Source organism: Haliaeetus albicilla, chromosome 12 (assembly GCF_947461875.1).
Source record: "Haliaeetus albicilla chromosome 12, bHalAlb1.1, whole genome shotgun sequence".
Classification (NCBI taxonomy): Eukaryota; Metazoa; Chordata; class Aves; order Accipitriformes; family Accipitridae; genus Haliaeetus; species Haliaeetus albicilla.
This window is the reverse complement of record NC_091494.1, coordinates 17,579,087-17,600,543: the sequence shown is the minus strand read 5'-3', so window position 1 is coordinate 17,600,543 and position 21,457 is coordinate 17,579,087. Positions and strand designations below refer to the sequence as shown.

Sequence of the window (21,457 nt, the reverse complement as noted above, 5' to 3'; positions counted from 1 at the left end):
TGTCAAATAAGCAGTCGTCTCTGTGAGGAGCGGTAGGCAGCGTGCACAAGACACACATCCCTGCGGGAAGGAGGCGGGGCATTCCCTCAGGGTGTTCCTCACCGCCGGAGCCCGCCGCCATTTTCCTGCAGCCCCGGGGTGTCCGCCGTTGACGGCTCTGGCCGCTGGCTGAGGGGAAGCTGCCGCGTGCCAGCGATTTTCCCCCTAGCCGCCGTTCCCTTGAGCCCGGCAAAATTTCACAAGTTGTCCCCTTCTCTGAAACCCGACGCTGCTTCCCTGCGCTTTAAAATGGAGATGCGCGCTACCCTGTGTCAGCCTTCAAGCCCTGGGGGTGGCAGGTGGCCCCAGGCCCCAGAGGCCATGGCCGCAAGCCACCTTGCCGTCAAATGGTGCTTGTCCTTAAGTCAGTCAGCCCTAAGGTGGTCATACTTACTGTACCGCCTGAATACCGCCTCACGGGCCTCTGAGGGGAGCGGAGAGCAAAGGGGTTTTCATATAGCACATCTCTTATTCGGGTCTCATGCGCAAGGCTGAATTTAATTCACGTTAAACAGAATGTTACGGACTTCGGAAGCAAAGCTGACACTACTAGTTTTTCAGTAAGTTAAGGCCTGTAAGGTAGTGTAACTTAACAGTATAAGGGCAAAAATAAGTTCTCGTATGAAAAATTAATACAATCCAACAGCATAAATGTTAACATTTCAGCAAAGGCTACATCGTTTATGTGAAAACATTTCTGCTCTGATCTTACAGATGATAGAGGCACTGTCAGCGGTAATGCAATCATGACTACAAGGGTAATTAACTTGTAATTCCTTACCAAAACAGCAAACAATTGCACGGCTAGAAATGTGAGGAAATGACACCAAGTTTGATTGGAAAAGGAGGAAAAAGCAGAGCTGTGTGAAGATCCAATAGACATTTCCCCTTGTGCTGTCCCCTGAGCTCAAGATGTATATAATACAACGTTCTCAAATGTGCTTAAAAATCTCTTGCCAGCAAGGCTGGCTCAGTAGCATGTTCACAAGCAGAAGATTACGTATGCTGGACAACTGTGGGTTTCAGTGGATACTGTAGCTCAAGTGCTACTGTAATCACAATAATCAGTGGTAATATACAGCCTGGTTTTTATCAGGTGAACCGCTACTGAGCGCAGACTGAAGGGATATGTTCCCGTGAAAACCCTCCCTAGCTGGGCCATTGGCCACTTTCTTCACCATAATTAGCTTTCCAGTTGTCTAGCATACACATACAGAGTGGGGATGTACGTATATGTGTAATAAGTATATGCAACATTATGATTTCTGATTTTTTTCTAAATTCTGAATTTTAATATTTTTTCTAGAATGTGATCTTGATTCCAACTCAACCCCATTAGTAAAGCTTCTGCTAATTTAATAGAGAGAAGGACTTTGCCATTAAACATTTGCAAAGAACAAAACAGATATTTCCATTTAATTGTGCAGCAATGCTGTAAGCATGCATCCAGCCATTTGAGTTAGTTTCTGCAGGATGCACGTTTTGTGTATCCCACACACGATACTCTGCCTAGCACCACAGCCTTGGAAATCACACCCAGAGTCAATGACTGCACTCTGCAGGGTTTATTAATACCACCTCAGAAAGTGAGAGGGTGCTCTGGCTTTAGCGAGGGCTCTCTATAATTTTTCCAAGTACTTCAGATCAAGGAATCAACCTTCAGAGCCTTTTCTCAGTGTATGACATTCATCCTGGTGACACTCAAGTAGCACACTGCTGAAGGACAGCTGGGGCACATCTATATTTGTTCCATTGCTCATTGCTGGCATGTCCCTCTCTGAGCAAAGAGGCGCTCTAGGGTTACGGCAATAAGTCTTCCAACTGCAGTCATAGGAAAGTGGCAGGGAATTGCTTTCATGTGAATTAATTTTTACTAGGCGAAATAAATGTGAAGTTTGATGCCATCTGAGCTATCAGAAGAATTTATGACGTCTTAAGATAGAAGGCAAGTTTTAGGTAGTAACATTCTTTGCTATGTATTTTTGATAATTGATGGTCACGGACTTAAACATTCTTCACTGTAATTGTATCTGTGCCTGTAAACTGAGCAAACACTGAGCAATCATTTGAAAATCTTATTTAGGCAGCAGGGTTCCAGACAAGCTTAATTATGCTCATTTTAATTTATGTAATTTAATTTCATTTTGGTAGGAAAAATACTTGTTAATTCACTTTTCTAGTTAGTAGTAGCTTCTAAAGCAAGCCTTATTGTTATAATTATGGGGAAAAAAGTCTTTGTGGGAGCCAGACAACATTTTCTGGTATGTGTCAAGACCTTTTCTCTGTTTAATATGTTAGAATTTGCATGATTAATTTTATCACCTTTAGCATAAATAGTATTTCTGCCTAACTTCAGTGTTTTTGTCTATAGTAAGATATTGCTAGCTGTAGAATCCACACCCATGTCGGCAGTGCCAGGAGACAAACGGTGAACTTCTATGTGTGTTTTCTTACAGATCCGGTAGGCTGGACTGTTTTCAGTCATTGATATAAAACCAGAGTGGGAAGTTTCTTAGCATTTTTCACCAGTTTGAGAAGTTGCTTTCTAGTAAGTAACTGACTAGGTTGACTTTGTTAGCTAAGTAATCCTCAGGAATATTAGTAAAATATTGATGTAATAAATTTGAGGTGATAGCAAGTACTCGAAACTACAAAGACCATAAAGAGTAGTTTGAAAGTAAAGCTTATGCAAAAGCTTCTACACAAGCTCTGATAACCTTGATGTCTGACTGACCTTTTTGCTTTTTTTCTGTGAGAAAGTAGTTTTAAAGCTTTCATATGCTTCACTTAGCTAGGACTAGATGTTACTATAGGTTCATTAATATTCAGCTGAAATCTTTCCATAAACTCTTCTGATTGTAAACTGCTGATAAAATTGACCTGAGTAGCTTTGTAGCCATGATTTTTTTCGTGCTAGTGAGCAATGGAGGGCTGCGGGGACATTTCAGCTCTGACAGAGCACTGTCTCTGTACTAGCATTGTTTTATGTGCTGTTGTTAATACAGGCTGCTTGGAAGGAGTGGGCTTGGGGAGTCAGCGTTAAAATTGCCTTTGCACCTTTAATGTTGTCCCATGTGCATCTGCTTTATCATACAGCTTCGCATTTCACATCCACATGCCCTTTTCACACCTCTCTCAATGCACAGAATGGACAAAGTGTGCAAGCTCCAGGTCAGAGCGGACTTCTCTTAATTCAGGGGTCAATAACCTGCCTTGCTTCCTAGTTACTGTATGCTTTATCATGGAGGTCATCATCAGTCTTTTTTCTGAGCTTCATTTATGTTAGAATACATATTTTCACAGCACCTGAGAAGCCCCAAAGGGCAGAATTTTTCCCTGTTCTATAGAAAGGACCTGAGACCTGGACTTAGAATAATATTAAAGAAACCTCAAGTTTCAGTATCAAGAATGGCAACTTGAAAAATCCAGAACAGGATTTTTCAGTGCATTTACTAGTATGTTATGTAGCATCAGTGGTCACAAGAGAGGGCATTCCACAGTATGCCTGACTGACAGTTCAGAAAGAGCACTTGACAGCAGCTGAAGGGTGAGCAGACTTCAAAGCAGGCCACATCCAATTGTAAGGAACAGCACTAAGTCTGCCTGAAGCCCAGTCGCAGCGCTGAACTGAGGACAGGACTACTCCACAGTTGGGAAATCAGACATCAGGGTCACAGATGAGCCACTCAGAAAACATAGGATGCAGAACAGATACAGCACTCTGCTGTGCTTTGCACAGACATGAGAAAAAACAAGCTTCTAGTGGTTTCACTTCAGAAGCTTCACTTAGGAAGCCTACCTCCCCGTGTCTACCTCCAGGCCCTGAGCAGTCCTCAGCCAAACCTATTCTGTCTACATATTTTTAAGCAAGAAAAACTCATATTTGATATCCAAGTATGTAGCTAAGGATCTTTCTTATCTTTTACAGGATTGAGACTCATCATCTCAAAAGCCTCACTGAGGATACCAATGTCATCTAGATCTGGCAGCGCAAGAGAGTATGAAACTAGTGACCGGTCACCCGGTCTTTCAGCTTTCCCACCAGTCCCAGAGTCTAGTGAGTCTGAGGCTGAAGGCTTGATATTTTATCACATGGATCTTTATGGATCAAAAGAGAGGTTTGACATCTTTCCCAAAGAGCTAACTGGTCAAGAAGACAGATCTCTGGGTGATACGAGAAAGGAATCTGCATTGAGTAGCGAAAAATTTCAGCGCTCACAAGAAGCTGGATATGACTTGGAAAAGGAGGTTGCAGAGTTGGCTAAGATGTATGGACTTGATGAGGATAGAGAAAAAGAGCTTGAGCTTCTTGGAGGACATCTGGAGATGGTGGAGAGCAGATGGCCACCTGCTCGCACAGAAAAAGCAGGATCACAAGGCTCCATATATAATGCATCAAAAAGCAGCTCTCCAATGAAAGACCAAAGTCAAAGCACAAAGCAACAGGGACTTCCTGGAGAGGCTTCTCAAGATGAAGAAGAGAACAAAGCCAGAGCAGAGGATAAGGCTGAGAGCCACATAGGCTCTGGAGAGGGGCTTAGCAGCAGTGGCATGTCGGATGAGTGGAACAGTCAGGCTGTCAGTGAGGAGGAAGCAGCAGATGTTTTTTGTTCTACCTGCAAGATGCCAATCCGAGCTTTTGACAAACTGTTTGGTGAGCACAAGGATCACGAGGTGGCTCAGCTTCCCAGTGCTGTGGAAAGTGAAAAGGTAAGAGTAATACAAGTGTACTGCAGTACCTCAGAAACAGTGTTCAGACATACTAAGAATCACACTGGGTGTTTTGGTAGGAGGAGATTCATAAAAACATGTGCAAGTTGGAAGAGCAGATTGCTCAGGTGGAAAACTTTGCCAGTCACTTGGAGGAAATCTTCATCACTGTAGAGGTAAGGCATTTTTTTCTTGCGCTAATTTTGTGGTACTGGGGTTAGAACAGTTTTGACAGACGTAGTGTTCAGTTGTTAATTAGGTGAGTAATTATGGTAACAGAGCACGGAGTTATCTTGCGGTTTGCCTAGACTGAGGTACTCGGGAAACTTCATCCTAGTGAATTTTTTAAGTGGGCTAGTAAAACCACATTAAGCATTTGCACAGACACTTGCATTCAGAAATAAAGTGACCCCCCCCACTCAGGTTATCTTAGTTTTAAATGGACAAGGACCTGTGATCTAACTAGTCCATCCAGAATGTACCCCTTGTGTTCATTCAGTTTCATTTACAGAGGTGCCAGATACAGGCAAACCCTTGGACCAGCTGCATCGAGCTACAGCACTTCAAGTGTTGTGCTACTGGTTGGCTGATGTCAGCTTGGCCCTGGGGGAAGGGGACCAGCTGGCAGCAAGTCAAACTGAAGCAGTAATTCAAGGCACCTACTGTCTTTTCTCTGCTGCATGTGGCACAGAAGGACATTGGTGCCTGAGCGGTGGGCAGCTGCTGGCAATAAAGCCATGCCTGCTTCTTAAATCTTCCTTCCTAATGCTTTCTCCAGCAGCGAGTGAGGATACTAGCATTAGCTGCTCATCTCCCCCAGGGCAAATCCATGGATCCCACTGGGTTGCCATGGTTTCTGTCATGGAAGGATGTGCTTGACTGTGTTGGTAGAAACACTTGTGAGATTATGGCTAGGATATATCCCTAGTTGTGCTTCCTGGGCTTAGGTTGGAGACAGTTGCCTTCCATCATTGTTTTTATTATAATTTCTGATGCTCTTATGTCTGGAACCAAATCCAACACTCTCTTGTGCCTCAGTGGGGGTGAATGATTAGAATAAACCTCTAAAAATGCAAATTAGTCAAATTACAGCTTCTGTGTACTGGCATTGCCTCCCTGGCAAGGAGAATTTTAGGCAGACCTGAGTAAGATTTTTCTCTGGGTGACTTATGGATCAGGCCTGACACCAAGGAACAAACCCCCAAATGCCTTGCAGGAAAACTTCGGGAGGCAGGAGCAGAACTTTGAGGTGCATTACAATGATGCAGTGCAAGTGCTTGCTCAGAAGTATGAAGAACAGTTGGAAGCACTGGGGGAAGAGAAGAGGCAGAAGCTGGAAGCTTTATATGGGCAGCTGGTCAGTTGTGGGGAACATCTTGACACCTGCAAGGAGCTGACAGACACAACCCAGGAGCTTTACCTGGAAAATGACAAAGCCAATTTTATGAAGGTAAAGAGCTTTAACTGGCAAGGCCCGTTCTAAATGCTTTGCTGCTTGCAAGTAGTCCCCAGCTGGGAAGTCCTAAGTGGCTTTATTGCTAGAGAGCATTTGGGGTGCTTGGTCCATGATGCTGTCACTGCTCCAGGTGGTTGGCATGGTGGCATTGACTTAGTGGGGCAACAGAATGGGGCCAAAATGCAGAAGCAGCAGCAGCAGAAGTTTGTAACTTGGACGCTCAATGATTTGTGAGTCTCACTGGGTTTCGAAGAGAAGATATCGCTCTAAAAAGCTTATCTCAGGAAACTCTGGAAGCACTTAGTGTTCATTATCTCATGCAGGCTCAGCTCTCTTGCTCTATTCTGGGCTCACAGCCGGCAGGCTGATGCAACCACTTTGGAAGGTGTTTCTTCTTCTTGCTCATTTTGTTGGAAAGTTCAGCTGAACAGGAGGCTCCAAACTAAATACATCAGGAGCTCCTGCAAAGTGATGGATGAATCCCACTGTTGAGGAGGTATCAAGAAGTTATTTTCTTCTAGCAGGTAGAAAAATAATTGGGAAAAAAATGAGAGTTTTCACTGCTGATGAGTGATTGCTCTAATCTGAGTTGTCCTGTGACTCAGCTAGATGGGAGCATTTCTATAGCACAGCCACAGTAACTTCTGAACTGGTCAGTAAACAAATCTAACACCTCCAGTCTGCTCCAATGGATCAGCTTGCTGTGTCACTCCAACCTGCTGAGTTCTTCAGATGAGCTGACTTTTCCCATTCCTCTGCATTTCCGGAATAACCTTATTTTCTCCTTAGCTCATAAAGAGTTTTACATCACCCTTAGGAGCCATTATTCACCAAGAAGTGAATAGCTCTTGGTCATGAGCTCTCAGATGCTTAGGTTTCTCCAGGGACTGTACGTCTGTCTTCCAGTAATCTGCACTTCTCAGAGTCCCTCCAGTGCAGATAATTTCACTAAGTTTTTTCCTGAGCTGTTGTTGGTTTTTGTTTGTGAAGGATCTGCTGGCACTTGGGACAACTGAGGAAGGATACAGTCTAGAGCCTAGATGGGTAGACACTGGTCTGATATTGCACGTTACCTTACTGTAAATTCAGCCAAGATCTGTCCATTTGAATGAATGGTTAGGTATGGCTTTGTTCTCAGAGGTGGGTGAGAGCCAGTTAGTTCACTCTAAGGGCTGCATTTGGGACAATTCATGTAAGACAGGTCAACAGCATGATGTAGTCAGACTCTGGACTAATGCAAGAAATGTATCATTTCTGTCTTTAACACTCTCTCTTTTTTTCTACAGGCAGCAGTAACCATGGTTGACAGGTAGTATCACAGTCTGGGATTTTGTGTCACATTTCTTCCTGCTAATTGGACCTGTTATTGGAGACACTTGCATGTTCTGGACTCCGTTCAGGCACACAGATGTTATCTAAGCTACTATCTAGAGCTATTGAAATCTTTAGTATTTCTGGTTTAAACTGCAGCAGGAAAAGATGGTCTAAGAAGTTTAACACTCAAAACTAGTTTTGAGCCAATTTCAAAAAACCCAAAGGGAGAGTTAAAGCATGAATAAATCACTGTTTTCAGCTTAGTCATAAGGAACTAATTTCAGTGACTGAGAAACAGGATTGCTAAAGATCTTGAAAGAAGTGCTCTGGATACAAATCTGACTAAAACTGAGCTCCCTAAATAGATTAGTAACAGGCTTATTTATGCATTAATATAGAAGGGTAGAAAGTCAAGCTGTGGGAGCTCAAAACAGATACTGAAAGATCTTGGAGCAGTTGGAAGAAGTCTTAAGACACAGTAAATCAATTGCAAAAAATATACATTTAAATTGACTGTCATAGTTTGTGAAAACACAGAGAAAAGATACCCCTTTGTTTCAAGTTTAAAACACCTAGAACCATGAGGTCCTGAATTAGTAACAGTGTCATAAATTCAAAATAATGAAAGTCATAGAGCTAATAGCTTGCTTCCCACAGAGGGCTGCTGGGGAAACCTCACTCACCTGCTCAGCGGGAGTGCAGTGTGCAGCAGACAGCTCACTGCATGAGCAGGGCACAAAAAGTACGGTCGCTCAGTCTCCTCAACATCCAGCTCTGTTTGGCATCTTGGAGCACTGATCTGATGTATGGCCATGTATCTCCAAGCAAAGGGCATGGGGAGGCTGAGCTTTGTACAACTATGAAAACGTTATTTTAAGGAAATAGCTGTTATTTTAGAGTTTGTGCTTCTTTTCCTCTTACCAATAGGTATCATAGAAAGGTATCTCCAACACTATGGTACTTCCAGTTAAACATATTTTTTTTCCTACGATTACAGGCTGGAAGAATTCTTAAAGAAAGAAGTGGATTTAGAGCTTTCAACACTGCCAGACTTTGAAGAGCGGGTCATAGATTTCTCTGAAGTTGAACAACTAATGAACTCTATTAATACTATTCCAGGTACTCTTCCTATCTGATCATTATTTCAGACCTATTTACATTTAATTAGGGATATGTATTAAGCAGAAGTCTATTACTTCTTTTAAAGGAGAACTGCAAAGGCAGAATTAGCTTCTCCCTAGTTCTCCCTTTAGATTTTTTTGTTTGCCTATATATACAGAAACACTGGAAGCTATTTTTGGATTTTTTTTTTTCATTTGTTTTCAGTGTAAAATTAACAGAACTGACAAGTTTGGCCTTCCCTGCTTTTGCTGGATGATTTCCTAGAAGACTCACAAAGACTCCCCCCTTCCATTGAGGGGTCACGCATGCTTATTGGTGATAACTTGTCCTACCTTGTAGTTGCTTGAACAAAGTAGAGAGGGACACCAGACTGCTTTAAACAACCTGCACAGCTTCTCTTGATAACCAGATTTCAGTGGCTTGTTCCTCTGCTATTTAGCAAACATTTTTTCTATTATCCACAGGAAACAGAGCAAAACCCAAACAAATTTCTAATAATTAAAAAAATAAAAATACAAAAGCTTTTAAATCTTTTCTGGCACACCACAAATGGTCAGAAAGAATAATATGCATTTTTTTATGCCCATACATTGTGTTTTCCTAAAGTAAAAGAGCATTTGCTACTTGTTTTCTTGTGCTGCTGACCCCATGTTGTACAGCTTTTCCCTCATCTTTCTTCCTCCAGAGGCTCCTCAGCCCCTCGGCTAGTCCACAGCAATGCAGTGCATGTCAGATGTTGCTCCTGCAGGGCTGTACTGGCTTGCTGGGGAACTGCATCCCTCAGAGGCAGGGGAGGTCAAGTTTACGGAGAAGGGTTAGGCTGAGGCTTAGGTATTTTGTTGTTTTGATTTTGATTTGAAGCAAGACTAGTACATACACCAGTGACCTGATTATTATCTGCAACTATTTACAGGGTCACCTCCTAACTTTTTGCCATGTGGGAAGAATATGACCCTATTCAATGCCTAGGCTTTGTGCAAACACCTTTGTGAGAGGGGAGGTGTTTGCCTGTGAACAACATACCATGCTTACACATTCAAAAACTGACCTATTTTCCCCTCTGCAGCTCCTTGTGCCCCTGTGATAAATCCCCAGGCTCCCAATACAGCAACTGGCACCTCACTGAGAGTTTGCTGGGGCCTCTTCTCAGATGATACTGTTGAGTGCTACCAACTGTGCTATAAACCAGTGAGCAACGAGAGGAGCAGTGATGAACAAGCAGGTAAGGAGGCCTGGACCCAAGGGGACACCTCAGCCCTCCACTGGCAAAACCAGCTGGTTCCAAAGTGCCTCTGGACTTGCTGTGGCAACCAGTGCACTTTTTGTGCACTCTCTCTGCCACCAAAACTGTCATATCTGCCACCACATTTCCTGCTTCTGTCTTTGTCATGCTTCCCCAGCCAGGTCTGCCATGCTGTCAGCTGCAGCAGGACCCATCACAGGAGCAGACAGGACGGGGCAGCAGCTGGGATACCAGGAGTGGGAAGGGGACAGTGTCAGGTCTCAACAGTAGCATTTCTTTTCCTGGAAGGCGGGCAGTGCGTTAGATACACATGCGCTGCATCCACTGCAAAGCACAGTATTTTTAGACAGCAAATCATCATATTATCGGCACGCCCACTGAAGCCCCCACAGTCATTTTACAGTTTATCTCAGTGCTAATAATAGGCTGTAACTCCCCATCACCCACATGCACAAAATAGATTCACAGAACTATCCTAAAATGTCCCAGCCTTGTGACAAAACTGCCTTTGCTAATAATATCCTTTTACTGAAAACACCCACTTCTGAAGTGACTTGCTGGAGTCACTTCTCCAGCAAAAGTGGAAGCCAGTAGAGTGCCAAATGGCCACTTCAGAAAGAAAGGCAGAACCTATCTAAATTTTGTAAGATGAAGAATGAGAAATGAGTAGGGAAATAGCTTCAGGTCTTGTTCCACTGCTGGGATGAGCTGACCAGACAGCATCCCTGGATTGGGAATGTGCAGTGTCTTTTTAGAAAAAATTCAGTGACAGATGGGTGACCTTTTTTTCTGTTTTTTTTTTTCTGAGTGGTGTGGCTCCTTCAGAAGCTGATGCATTATCTGATTTATGCCTCCTTAGAGGAAGGCATGGTAAAACAGCCTGACAGCTAATCAAAGGGTATGGAGCACAAGGAGCTCTCTTGAACTCAGTACACAAAACAATATGCCTCAACTCCATTATTTGAGGCAGCTTTGGGGAAGAGTGGGTAACTGTGTAAAGGCACTGTAAATGCTTTGTTGTTTTCATTTCAGAGCATACACTGAAAGTCAAAGAAACATACTGCACCATTACTAATCTGTTGCCGAATACACAGTATGAATTTTGGGTCAGTGCTTTAAATGCCTCTGGTATCAGTCCACCAAGTGAAAGAACAGTTTATGTAACAGGTAAAAATATTTTATTCATACAACTATGTGACCTTCATAGTGAAATTCATAGTCATCTCTGAATTTTATGCCAGTAATGCTTTCTGGGCGTTTTGTTTCTTCTGATGTAAGTCTACTGACTGCATGGGAATTTCTTACTTTTCTTTGGAGAGCCTATCAGGCCAATTGTCCCTGTTTTAGAGTTGAAGAAACAGAAGCACAGAGACAAAATAAATTATTTAAATGCAAGCATGTAGAAGAGCTGGGAATAAGGCTCAAGTCTCCCAGTTCTGCCAGGTGGATGCCAGCCCTCCTTTTATTGGCTTGTAGGTATTTTGTGGATTCACCTGCAATGCTGCCCTTTGTAACTGCAGTTCAGACAAGCATATTTTGTGAAATCCTGATATCAGATTGAGCAAGTCAGAGTGAGACTTTCAAGCACTCGTTCCAGATGTCTTTGACATCATAGAGCAGAGAAGAGATGCACCTTTATGACAAAGATAAAACCAATGATAGAAAGAAGATGGTTGTGTAATCAGTCCCTATCTATGTTACTGCTCTGATTAATTCTCTTGGGACCTTTATAGTCCAAATTAAGTCTTTGAATAGTACTGTTAATCACTGTGCCTGCTGTTTATTGTCCATAGGGGAAGCAGGTTTCTTTAAATATATAGTATTAGTAAACAACTCTGTTCTATTTTATAAGTCTTCAAAGCACGTGTGTTGCAAATGTCTTCAAGCAACAGCTTAGAACTGTTCTTTTGCTTACTTTTTAGCTCCTTCACCACCTACCATAAAGAATAAAAAGATCCGGAGCTGTGAAAATGCAGCACTGGTGTGCTGGGAATCTAGAGACATGAACCCTGTTGACTCCTACACGGTTGAATTGTCCAAGCTGACAGATGAAGAAAATGGTGATACTATTACTGAGTGAGTCACTATTCTACCAAGTCCATGACCTGTAGAGTTGAAACCATTTCAAGTCATGTGGCATCAGATAGCACTAAGAAAGGACTCATGACCCTTTGGTGAATTCACCTTTATAAACATTTCTCTTAGTAAAATTAATTGTATAAATGTTAATGGAAAATTACTATACAGTGTATGGGAGAAGGGGAGAAACAAATGTAAAAATCTGCATAGTCTATCACAGACTCTTGCCCCTGCTACTGACAACTGTACAAGTAAAGTGTTGTTGATGGGTTAAAAGAGAAGCCGATCATGTAATTTCTTCTTTGTTGTTCAGAAAAATTATCTCAAAGGCCTACCTTTGTTCTCTACCCTGTCATTTTCCATGGATTTATTTTCTGTAGATCTATTGTTGGGATTCCTAACTGTGAAGTCCTAATTCACCTCCAGCCAACACAAAGCTATCGCATCTGCATTAGAGCCCTAAACCTGGGTGGTTCCAGTGAAAGAAGTGAACCTGTCCTGATACACACCACAGGTAATGTACAGCTCAGAACAACTCCAGCAGCCTATTGTAGCATCTATTTTCTCAACAGAAAGATTCCTGCTGGTTTCAATGGCCTCTGGATCAGGTCCTAATCTCTTACATCTAATTACACATCTGGTAACCTTTTAGGAATGAAAAAAGCACTTTTTGTAACAATAAGTGCATTGCTTTAGCTCTGTAATTTAAAATTATTTCTGTCCAGTACATTTGATACTTGAAAGTTACTAATTTCTAAACATTTTAAAAGACGATATCAACCCAACGCCCCCAGATGTTGCCAGCTTGCCAAGTACTGACAAACCAATGAAGCAAGTTGTAGTGTGGTTTTACTTTACTTCAGAGATTACCTTGTAACAATGCTGCTGCTGGAAAGTAGGGCTGAAACAGTCAGCAATTTCCAGAGTCATTTGGATATGTAAACTCTTCCTCTATATATATTAGAATGTCTCCAGTTTGCTTGGGGAAGCTCTGAAGGCTGGTTCCCTTTATTCATCAGGAAAAAGGCAGTCCAACTTTCAGCTGGAAGCTTTGCTTTTAGTAACTAACATAGCATTATCATCTCTGCTCTCCGTGTCACACTGGGCAGGGAATAACCTTGTCCCCCAAAGGGAAGCTGGAAGCCCTTTTCCCTCCCAGCCATCTAATCAAAGCTCATTTTAGTGAGTTTTAGGTAGACACCTGTTTTCATCTTCACCACTGCTATAATGATGCTGCAAATTCACTCGGGTGTCTCAAACCTCCCACATCACTCTCGGATGCATTCACACCATACCTGTGTCTCTTCTGTCCTTACCTTCTGTGACAGATTTGCAAATTGTTCTTATTCAGCAACCTGACCACACCCCCATTAATCTGTGAAAGGCTATATTTCAGTAAGAAACCTGTCTGCTATGCATCAGTGCCACCACAGAAAAGAAATGGTCATTCTTAAATCCCTGGAGAGGAAGACTGTCATTGTGTTACCATTGTCTGTGTGTATTTCAGCTGCTTAAATCAAACTCAATGTTTGAAATTGCCAATTCTGCTTGCACAGCATGTGTTTGTTTTCAGCAGCACATGCCTGTAATTGTCCCATCATTGTTTGTATTGTATTTGCATTGAAGTAACTTGCAGTTTGATTATAATGATTTCATTTGGGATTAGCATGGAGAGATTTATCCTCTCCGAGTCTACATTATGCAAACAGCTGATGCAAATTGATCTGTCAGCTGCAAGCGCTCACCTCCAACACTGGAAATGACCTTTGATTCTTACTTACTGGGGTGGATACACAAACACCAACTACAAACAGCAGCTGTGACGCACATGGCTGCTCATCAGAGTGCAGTGCATCAGACCTGCTTTGTGAAGTCTCCAAAGGGAGAAAGGCAGAAGTGCTTTTATCCTGGGCTGGCTTAGCTGACTTACCTCTCTGAGGGCTGATCTGATGAGGAGGTGCTGAAGCATGAGGGATGCTGCATGTGGCACCTTTGTAGAGATCCCTTCTCTTCAAACTGTGGTCAGCATTTATATGGAAGAGTGAGGCCATGGAGAGGCCTTTAAACCCCCCTTCTCCTTTCAGTGATTAAAAATAGATCACTTCAGCTCTGACGAAGATGACTTGAAGCCAGACAGTCCATTCCAGGGAGGACCCCTCATCTTTGAATAGCTACTTCCTGTGCAATGCCTGCAGCTTTGAGCCCTGGCTGGGTTCAAAACCAGGTTAAGGCCCCTTTTCTGCTTTTCACAAGGCTGTAACTAAACAGTGTTAAGCTGTAAAACACCCATTTATTTGAAAAACTCCAAATGGACAACCTTGTCCTCTCAATGTCAGCCACAGATTCCTTCCAAAGCACTGGTTAATCTTTTTGTGGATCCAAACATTTCACCGCACACTTGCTGCAAACCCTAATTCCATAAGGAGTTGCTGGAGTTACCCTCAGGCATTCTCTCTTGCAGGCACCTACTTCTGCCTTAACGAGGACACAGCCCATCCTTTACTGGCGATTCTAGATGATGGATTTACAATAGCATGTGATGAACTGGAAAACCCAGAGTGTGATCTGCCTGTCTATGATAACAGCTTTACGAGGTATATGGAAGAATTTCAGGTGCAACTAACTAATGCATGTGGTTTGTGGCTGGTATGCCCATGACACACCCCTACCTTGAATTTAAATCCACTAAAAAGGTTTACTAGTATTGCAGCTCTCCTCACTTTCAAGCCAAGCACCAACCAAGTAAAACTTCCAGAATGTATGTGTGTGTATAATGTATAGTGGTTTTTTCTGTCTTGGTTTTTGCATAAGTGACTATGGTTGTCTTCAGTTTTAGACACTGCAAACATCTTTGTTGGTCATTCTAAAATACAGATTACTCATCTTTTAGAAAATCAGATTTACTTTAAGGTATTTCAGGTTGGGCTCCTAAGATAACTATTCAGTTTGAAATGGTAGGCTTTCCCCATAGTTCCTGGGAGAGTAAATCTCCATATCAATTTACCCAGGCCCCATAGTTTCACTGGGGTTATCGTTCCTGAGCACCATTACTGAACTCCCTGTGGCTTGCTGCTCTTTTCTGAGAATTTCTAGGGTAACTAATACATATTATCTACAACATCTCCCTTTGCATGATCTGTGCACCAACTTTATTAAATTCCAAAACTTTCCTCCCATTTAGTTCTTTACAGAGCCCCAAAACTGCAGAAAAATGTCACAAGAAAATAAATAAATCAAACCCCATATACTTTTAATACAGCACTAGTGGGATTTAAAAAAAAAAAAAAAAGGAAAGGCATAATTATTAGGTTCTTTCTTAGTTACAGTGATCCAGCACTTGTACACTTCCAGGACTTGAGGAGCTGCTCCTCTCTGCTGGCTGTTGCTCCCTCTCTCCTGCCCCTTCCTCTGCAAGCTGCCAACGTGATAAAGCCTTGCACATAATGTGCAGGAGTCTGCTCATCCTTCCTTGGTCTTGGTTTCACACGTGGAGATTTGGTAGCTGTTTTTATATAGCTCTGTCCAATGGAAACCACTGAACACTCATCTTATGTAAAACTTGTTCACTACAGTGACTGCTACAGAATGGGCAAAAAAACCTCTTGGTGCTTTGGGCACCTGACTCTCTTCTTTGAAAGAAGCTTCTGTAGTTCAAAGCATAGCTGGTCTGTTTGTTTGTTTTTTTCAAATAGATGCCAGGAAGTGTCTAATGGGGCTTTCAGCAGCTCTCACTGATTTTGTGAGTTTAAATCTCTCTCTCTAGCTGCTCTTTGGAACTTAAGCATCACTTCGAAATTAATGCAAATTCATAAAGAGGATTACAGATGCAGCCAGCCACAATTATGTCCAAACCTGCTTACACATGTTGGACACACTGAGCTAAATTTGAACAGGTATTTAAGTGCAAAAGCAAATGCTAAGGAAAGGAGAGGGATCTGAATACTTACCTCTTGCTGAAAGATCTAGCTGATACTATTTGGGCCTACAGATCCTACTTTCAAAAAAGAATTAGGCCCTTTGCCACTGAAATGAGAGACTTAGCTTGCTGAAATGCATGTTTCCAGTCAGAACCACAGAAACAGCATATAACCAGGACAGGCATCTGCAGACACAGAATAATACAAGCCCTTAATAACTTAGTCCCTCCATGGAAATGCAGTGTTACTAGAGGGCTCGGTAGAAAACAGCCAGGAGACAGATGATTCTCTTCATTAAAGCCATCATGGTAAGCCTAAATGGGATTTCATCCCACTTCCACAGGGTGCTTTTATGTTTCACATAAACAGCCAGAGCTGGCACTCATCTCATTCTGAACTCTGAGGCTGAGTTTTTGATGTCACTGTGAACTTTCAGAAGCCTCTTTCATGCCAAGATACTGTGGAAAAAAAAAAAAAAAGAAGAAAAAGCTCCCAAGCTGAAATGACTAACACTCATACTACAAGGAAATTACATCGCAAACTCTTCTTTCTGAGGTTTGATCTCTGAAACGCTAATGTGTTTCCTAACCACAGCAGCTCCTACAGTCTGACTCAGGTTTGCCTTGGTGGCTTTGCAACTCTCATTACTATGGTAATATTTTGTTCACAGATGTTTACCCATCCATTTTGCATCATTCCTTTTCCTTCTCAAGCTGTAGCAACACAGTCCTGATTTTAGCAGCCTTTAAGCTATTCCCAAGACATCTACATGCACTTGCAAGAACTGTACACTTGCTTTAAGTGATTGCTGCTGAGGTGGCACAGAGTACAGCTATCTTGCCGTGCATGCCTGTCCTTACATGTCACGCCCTCTGAATGCTGAGTGCAGCTCTTTCTCAGCATTACCTAGAGGTAGAGGAGCTCGTAGTGTCTGCCAGCAACATCCTTTGCCTTTGTGACTTACAACTTTAGATGACCCTACCACAGAAACATACCAGTTATGTGTGACTCCCCATCCAAAACTGAAGGTGTGTTTTGAAACCTGCTACCCCTGTGATGCAGCAAAGACAGCTAATATACCATGTACTTTTCCTGAGGAAAAGCTGGGGTGTAGTCTTACAAGATTCATGTTGCCATCTTAAACCAAGTTAGGGTGTTTCAGAAGCATTGGCATGGGTTATTTTGCCCAACTTTCTTGCTTCAGAACCTGTTTTTTTGCAGACTTGCATCTTCAAAGCACCCAGCTCCTCTAACTCTGAGACTCTGCCTGTAAGTCAAGCTGAAGGCTCTCTCTGTGGTATATTGTCTTTGTCTCTCCTACACATCTTTTTGAAGAGTTATCTTCTACATGGTTCCTATCATAAAGGCTAGGAATGACAGTCTACTGTTAAAACTTTTCATGGCCCAGGTACCTAAGCATATTCTAAGCTCTTCTACTGTGTTCAGTTCTTGCTCGTCTCTCCAAACACAGCATAGTTAGGTCGTCTCCTTCCCATCTGCCCCAGGAGTTTCATGCTGTTACAGTGCTCAGTTCCTAGTGGTGAGTGACATTTAAAGCCCTGGGCTGTTTGGGAAGAAAACAGAAAATCTGTAGCCGTTTTCCCCTGCTATACTGGGGTTCACCAGGGCACCCTCTTTTCTAGCAAGTAATAACTTTCCCGGAAAACCCAGGCAGCATAGGATGTTGTTCTCCCCTATTCCTGAAAGTGCCCAGGGCACTTATTTATACAAAGCTACTCACAGGTAAAAACAGGGTAGGTGTCACAAAGAAACCTGCAGGTTCTGTGTCAGGTCCTCAGCACATGGACTTTGCTGCAGTCAAAAATCCATGCTACATGCACTGCTAAGGAGACAGCAAAAGTGGCTTTTGTTTATTGGTATGTAATGTCCAGGTACATTACATACCTAAAGATTGTAAGTAGCATTGCAGAGAGTCCCTGCCAAAGCACATATTCCTGTCTCTCTCCCACAGGTGTATTGGGATCCTGGGCAGTCTGATCCCATTTCCAGGAAAACATTACTGGGAGGTGGAAGTTGAGGAAGATACAGAGTACAGAATCGGTGTGGCTTTTGAAAACACTCCGAGACATGGTTATCTGGGGGCAAACAACTCATCCTGGTGCATGAGGCATATCATCACACCTTCAAGGTAAGGGCTGTGGAGGCTACAGGTCTCCTACAGGAACACGTCCTATCTGTACACCTGCAGGCAGAGCAGCAGAGAGCTCCTGCTTGCAGGGGGCAGCCAGAGGTTTTATATCAAAGCCCAGACCAAGCACTTGACCAGGGGCCTCTGATGTTCCACCGTTGGCACTGTGAGCTGGTGTTGTAAGGATACCGGAACCTTTTAGCAAATTCTTCTACTTAATGACATTCTCACGTTGAAATAGGCAGTTCCAGAACAATTCTGGATAAAATCTGCATTACAGAAGTTAGCTGTAAAGGCCTTGTTTTAGGTCACTGAAACCCAGGTGGGAAGACAGAGAGTAATAGATCCATGTAACCTAGAAACTACATATCTGGCAAAACCCAGATGCATGCAACTGTTTTTGATCTCTTTCCTACCTATGGAAGAACCTAAAAGCCATATCTGCATGCAGAAATGCCAGCTCCCCGTATGCCTCAGCTGAACCTGCTGGCTCTCCCCCTGATGCTATTATTTTAGCGTCATTGCCTTTGACTCCCATGTGAGACTTGGGCACCCTGTGAAGCACCCAGGAGCAAGAAAACAAGTCACACCCCCAGGCATCCCCGAGTATTGCCTACTGCCTGCCTGAAGGGCTCACCACTCAGCCTGCAGGAGTTGCCAGGGTGCTGCTGGGTCCCCTTGAACAGGGAGCCTGGACACCACCTGAGTGCCCTCAGCATGCACAGTCAGTAAATGGTAAGGATGGCATCGCATGGACCCAAACCTGCATGTCCTCTGCCTGCTGGTACACAGGGAGGTTTTACATGCAGCTCAGTTGGCTGGAGCACACCCTCCTCCCCAGGCGCCTGCTGCTCTTGGCTCCCCAGCAGTTGGCCTGCTGCACAGCCAGAATCCTTAGCAGTGCTGGCATTCGCCTCCCACAGAGCAAGAAATGCTGCTTAATGAGGGAGACCAAACCCACTAAAGCTAATGACTCTCCCATACCCTGCAGACAGGCTAATTTGACTTCCTTGCTATACTGAGCTAAGAGGTACACTAAGGTTTGTTCTCATTCTTCTGGAGCAATGAGTACGGACTTCAGAGAGAAAAGGGAGCTGGGCCATTGCTCAGTTTGACTCACTGCCATGCCCATTTCTGCAGGGAAATTTTCTCAGGTTTGAGTGGTGTGGGTGGAGAAGGTGGTTAGTGAAGAAGCTGGCCCTTACGAAATACCAGATAACTCACTTCAGCTGAATAAATCTTCTCATTTCTGCTCAGAAAGGCACATGTTCCCATAGAAGTCTCATATTTTTGGTTGCAGCGTGCCACACTAGGGAGAGCTGTTTGAGTAACTGTCAAATGACCTCAACGTTACTCGAAGAGCGACTACACGGGGAAGAGGGCTACCCTCATGACAAAGCTGCTTATGTACAGAGCACCTTCCTGGCCTCCAACAATCCAGTCCAGGAATCATAATTAAAAGAGGTCACCCTCTAGAAGATGAGCATGAAGAGTGGAACTTCCCCATCAGCACCGCCCTGGCTGAGCAGGGAAGTCTTGTAGGAAAAGCAGCCAGAAACATCATTTAGAGAGTGGGGTTTGAAAAATGATGTCCAATAGTCTGGAGGATGCCTAGCCACACTGTGAGTCAGGCAGCCTCTGCCCAAGGGATTACGCTCTCCCGCTGCTGCTGCTGTAAGTGTGGGTGTGAGCAGTTCCCATAACGTTGGCAGGAAAGATAGCTCAGTACCACAGACCCTCGGGGAGCAATTGTGCAGCATGGCAGGGCCAGGAAGGACAGGACCGTCATCACACCAATTGCCTCGGCAGTGCCTACAGCTGTATAGCAGCAAGGCTGAGGAGACCACAAGTGTTGTTCCAGGGCAAGCCTAACTGGCCTAACAGAGCACAGCTCCTTCATGGAGGGACTACTTCAGGTTAAACCTAGTGGCAAGGGTGCACCCTCTGATTTACAGGGGAACCCACGCTGTGCTCTGAGACACGGAAAAAAACAGAAATCCCATGTTGTGCTCTGGCCTCGTCCATATCTAAGGGCTACCACCCAACTATTCGCAGACAGACTGGGATATGAAACAGGAGGCCTGTTACGCAGGCTACACAGGCAGGTCTGAGCACTGCAGGATAAGGCTGTGGAAGCGCAGAGCACACCACTCCTCGGCAAACACAGCCATTGCTCAGCAAAGTAGATGGGACTGGGGCAGTAACCACAGGGCACACAGGAGGGATGGGACTGTGAAGCAGGAAGCATACCCTGGAACACACCTATGTGCACAAAGTGCTTCCCTTTGAGAGCAGCCAGGGTACCCTCAAGTTTTTTGTCTGTTTCTTACCTACAGGCACAAGTACGAATTCCTGCACAGTGGGATGACACCAGACATCAGAATTACTATCCCCCCAAGAAGGATTGGCATCCTGCTGGACTATGAGAACTGCAGACTGTCATTTTTCAATGCAGATATTGCCCAGCACCTTTATGCATTCAACTCGCATTTCCAGCATTACGTCCACCCTTGCTTTGCTTTGGAAACACCTGGTATCTTACGGATACATACTGGAATTGCAATACCCCCATGGACTGCCCTCCCATAACCCGTGTTCTGCAGCTCCCACATCTACACATAACCTGCATTGAGCAATGCCCTCTTTCAGCATTAACTGCTCCATCACACTCCCTTATAAACCAGCTCTCTCCCAAGACAGACAGCAAAGCAACCCTGACCCAAACCAGCCGCCACGCCTGAGCCCTGATGACAGTTTCTGTCCTCTTAGGCAGGATCTTAGGAGAAAACCGTTATGGTCACAAGATCCATCAGCATCCCAGAATTCTCCATTTAGAAATAGATACCATCCTTCTCAGAGGTGACACTGTCACCAAGCAGCAGTGGCAGCTGAATCACTGGTTCCCCCAGTACCCATTTGAGGCCTAGGGAACTCCCCTGTTCCAGAGCGATCATTAATTCCACTCTTCTGTCTGCTGAAGAGCCAAAAATTCAAAGAAAAACAAAAATAGCAAAAGGCATAATCACTGTACAGCTGCTCGACAGAGCTGAAAACACTCCAACCATGAAGATGATCTCACAATCAAGTATTCTTGTTGCTACATGAAGTCTGTGACACAAGGTAATCAAATACGCCTCCCTTGTGTGTGAACCGTTAGCAGTTACCATACACAGTGAGGCTTTCTGAAATACCCAAGCATGCACTACAGTCTCAAATATTAAAAGACATTTTTACAGAATGCCCATGCTTCCCATTCATTCATCCAGGGAAAAAAACAAAAAAACCAACCGAGGCCTTTTGCAGTGCTTGATTGCCCCTACAGAGAAACCGAAAACATAATTTTTAGCTCGTTCTTTTTGGCCATGCTCACCTCCACTTGGGTATATCCTCCCCACCTACAGATCTGTTCTCCCGCCTCAGCACTGAAG

The 21,457-nt window shown here is 43.7% G+C and overlaps 1 protein-coding gene across 3 annotated transcripts; it reads left to right on the top strand.

Moving 5' to 3' along the window:
- The first annotated feature begins 1,801 nt into the window (after positions 1–1,801).
- On the top strand, positions 1,802–21,267 carry FSD2 (fibronectin type III and SPRY domain containing 2). Of its 3 annotated transcripts, none has more exons than XM_069798348.1 (13): positions 1,802–1,984; positions 3,968–4,749; positions 4,830–4,925; positions 5,966–6,199; positions 7,492–7,514; positions 8,517–8,638; positions 9,708–9,863; positions 10,917–11,051; positions 11,807–11,960; positions 12,344–12,477; positions 14,425–14,557; positions 17,853–18,029; positions 20,366–21,267. In XM_069798348.1, exons 2-13 carry the CDS (start codon positions 4,009–4,011, stop codon positions 20,616–20,618), a joined length of 2,358 nt encoding a protein of 785 aa, XP_069654449.1. In that variant the 5' UTR covers positions 1,802–1,984; positions 3,968–4,008; the 3' UTR covers positions 20,619–21,267. The 3 variants fall into 3 exon arrangements, with proteins under 3 accessions (XP_069654449.1, XP_069654448.1, XP_009917263.1); XM_069798347.1 differs by having other exon boundaries at positions 1,802–1,995; XM_009918961.2 differs by lacking the exon at positions 1,802–1,984 and adding an exon at positions 2,020–2,300.
- The last annotated feature ends 190 nt before the right edge of the window (positions 21,268–21,457 follow it).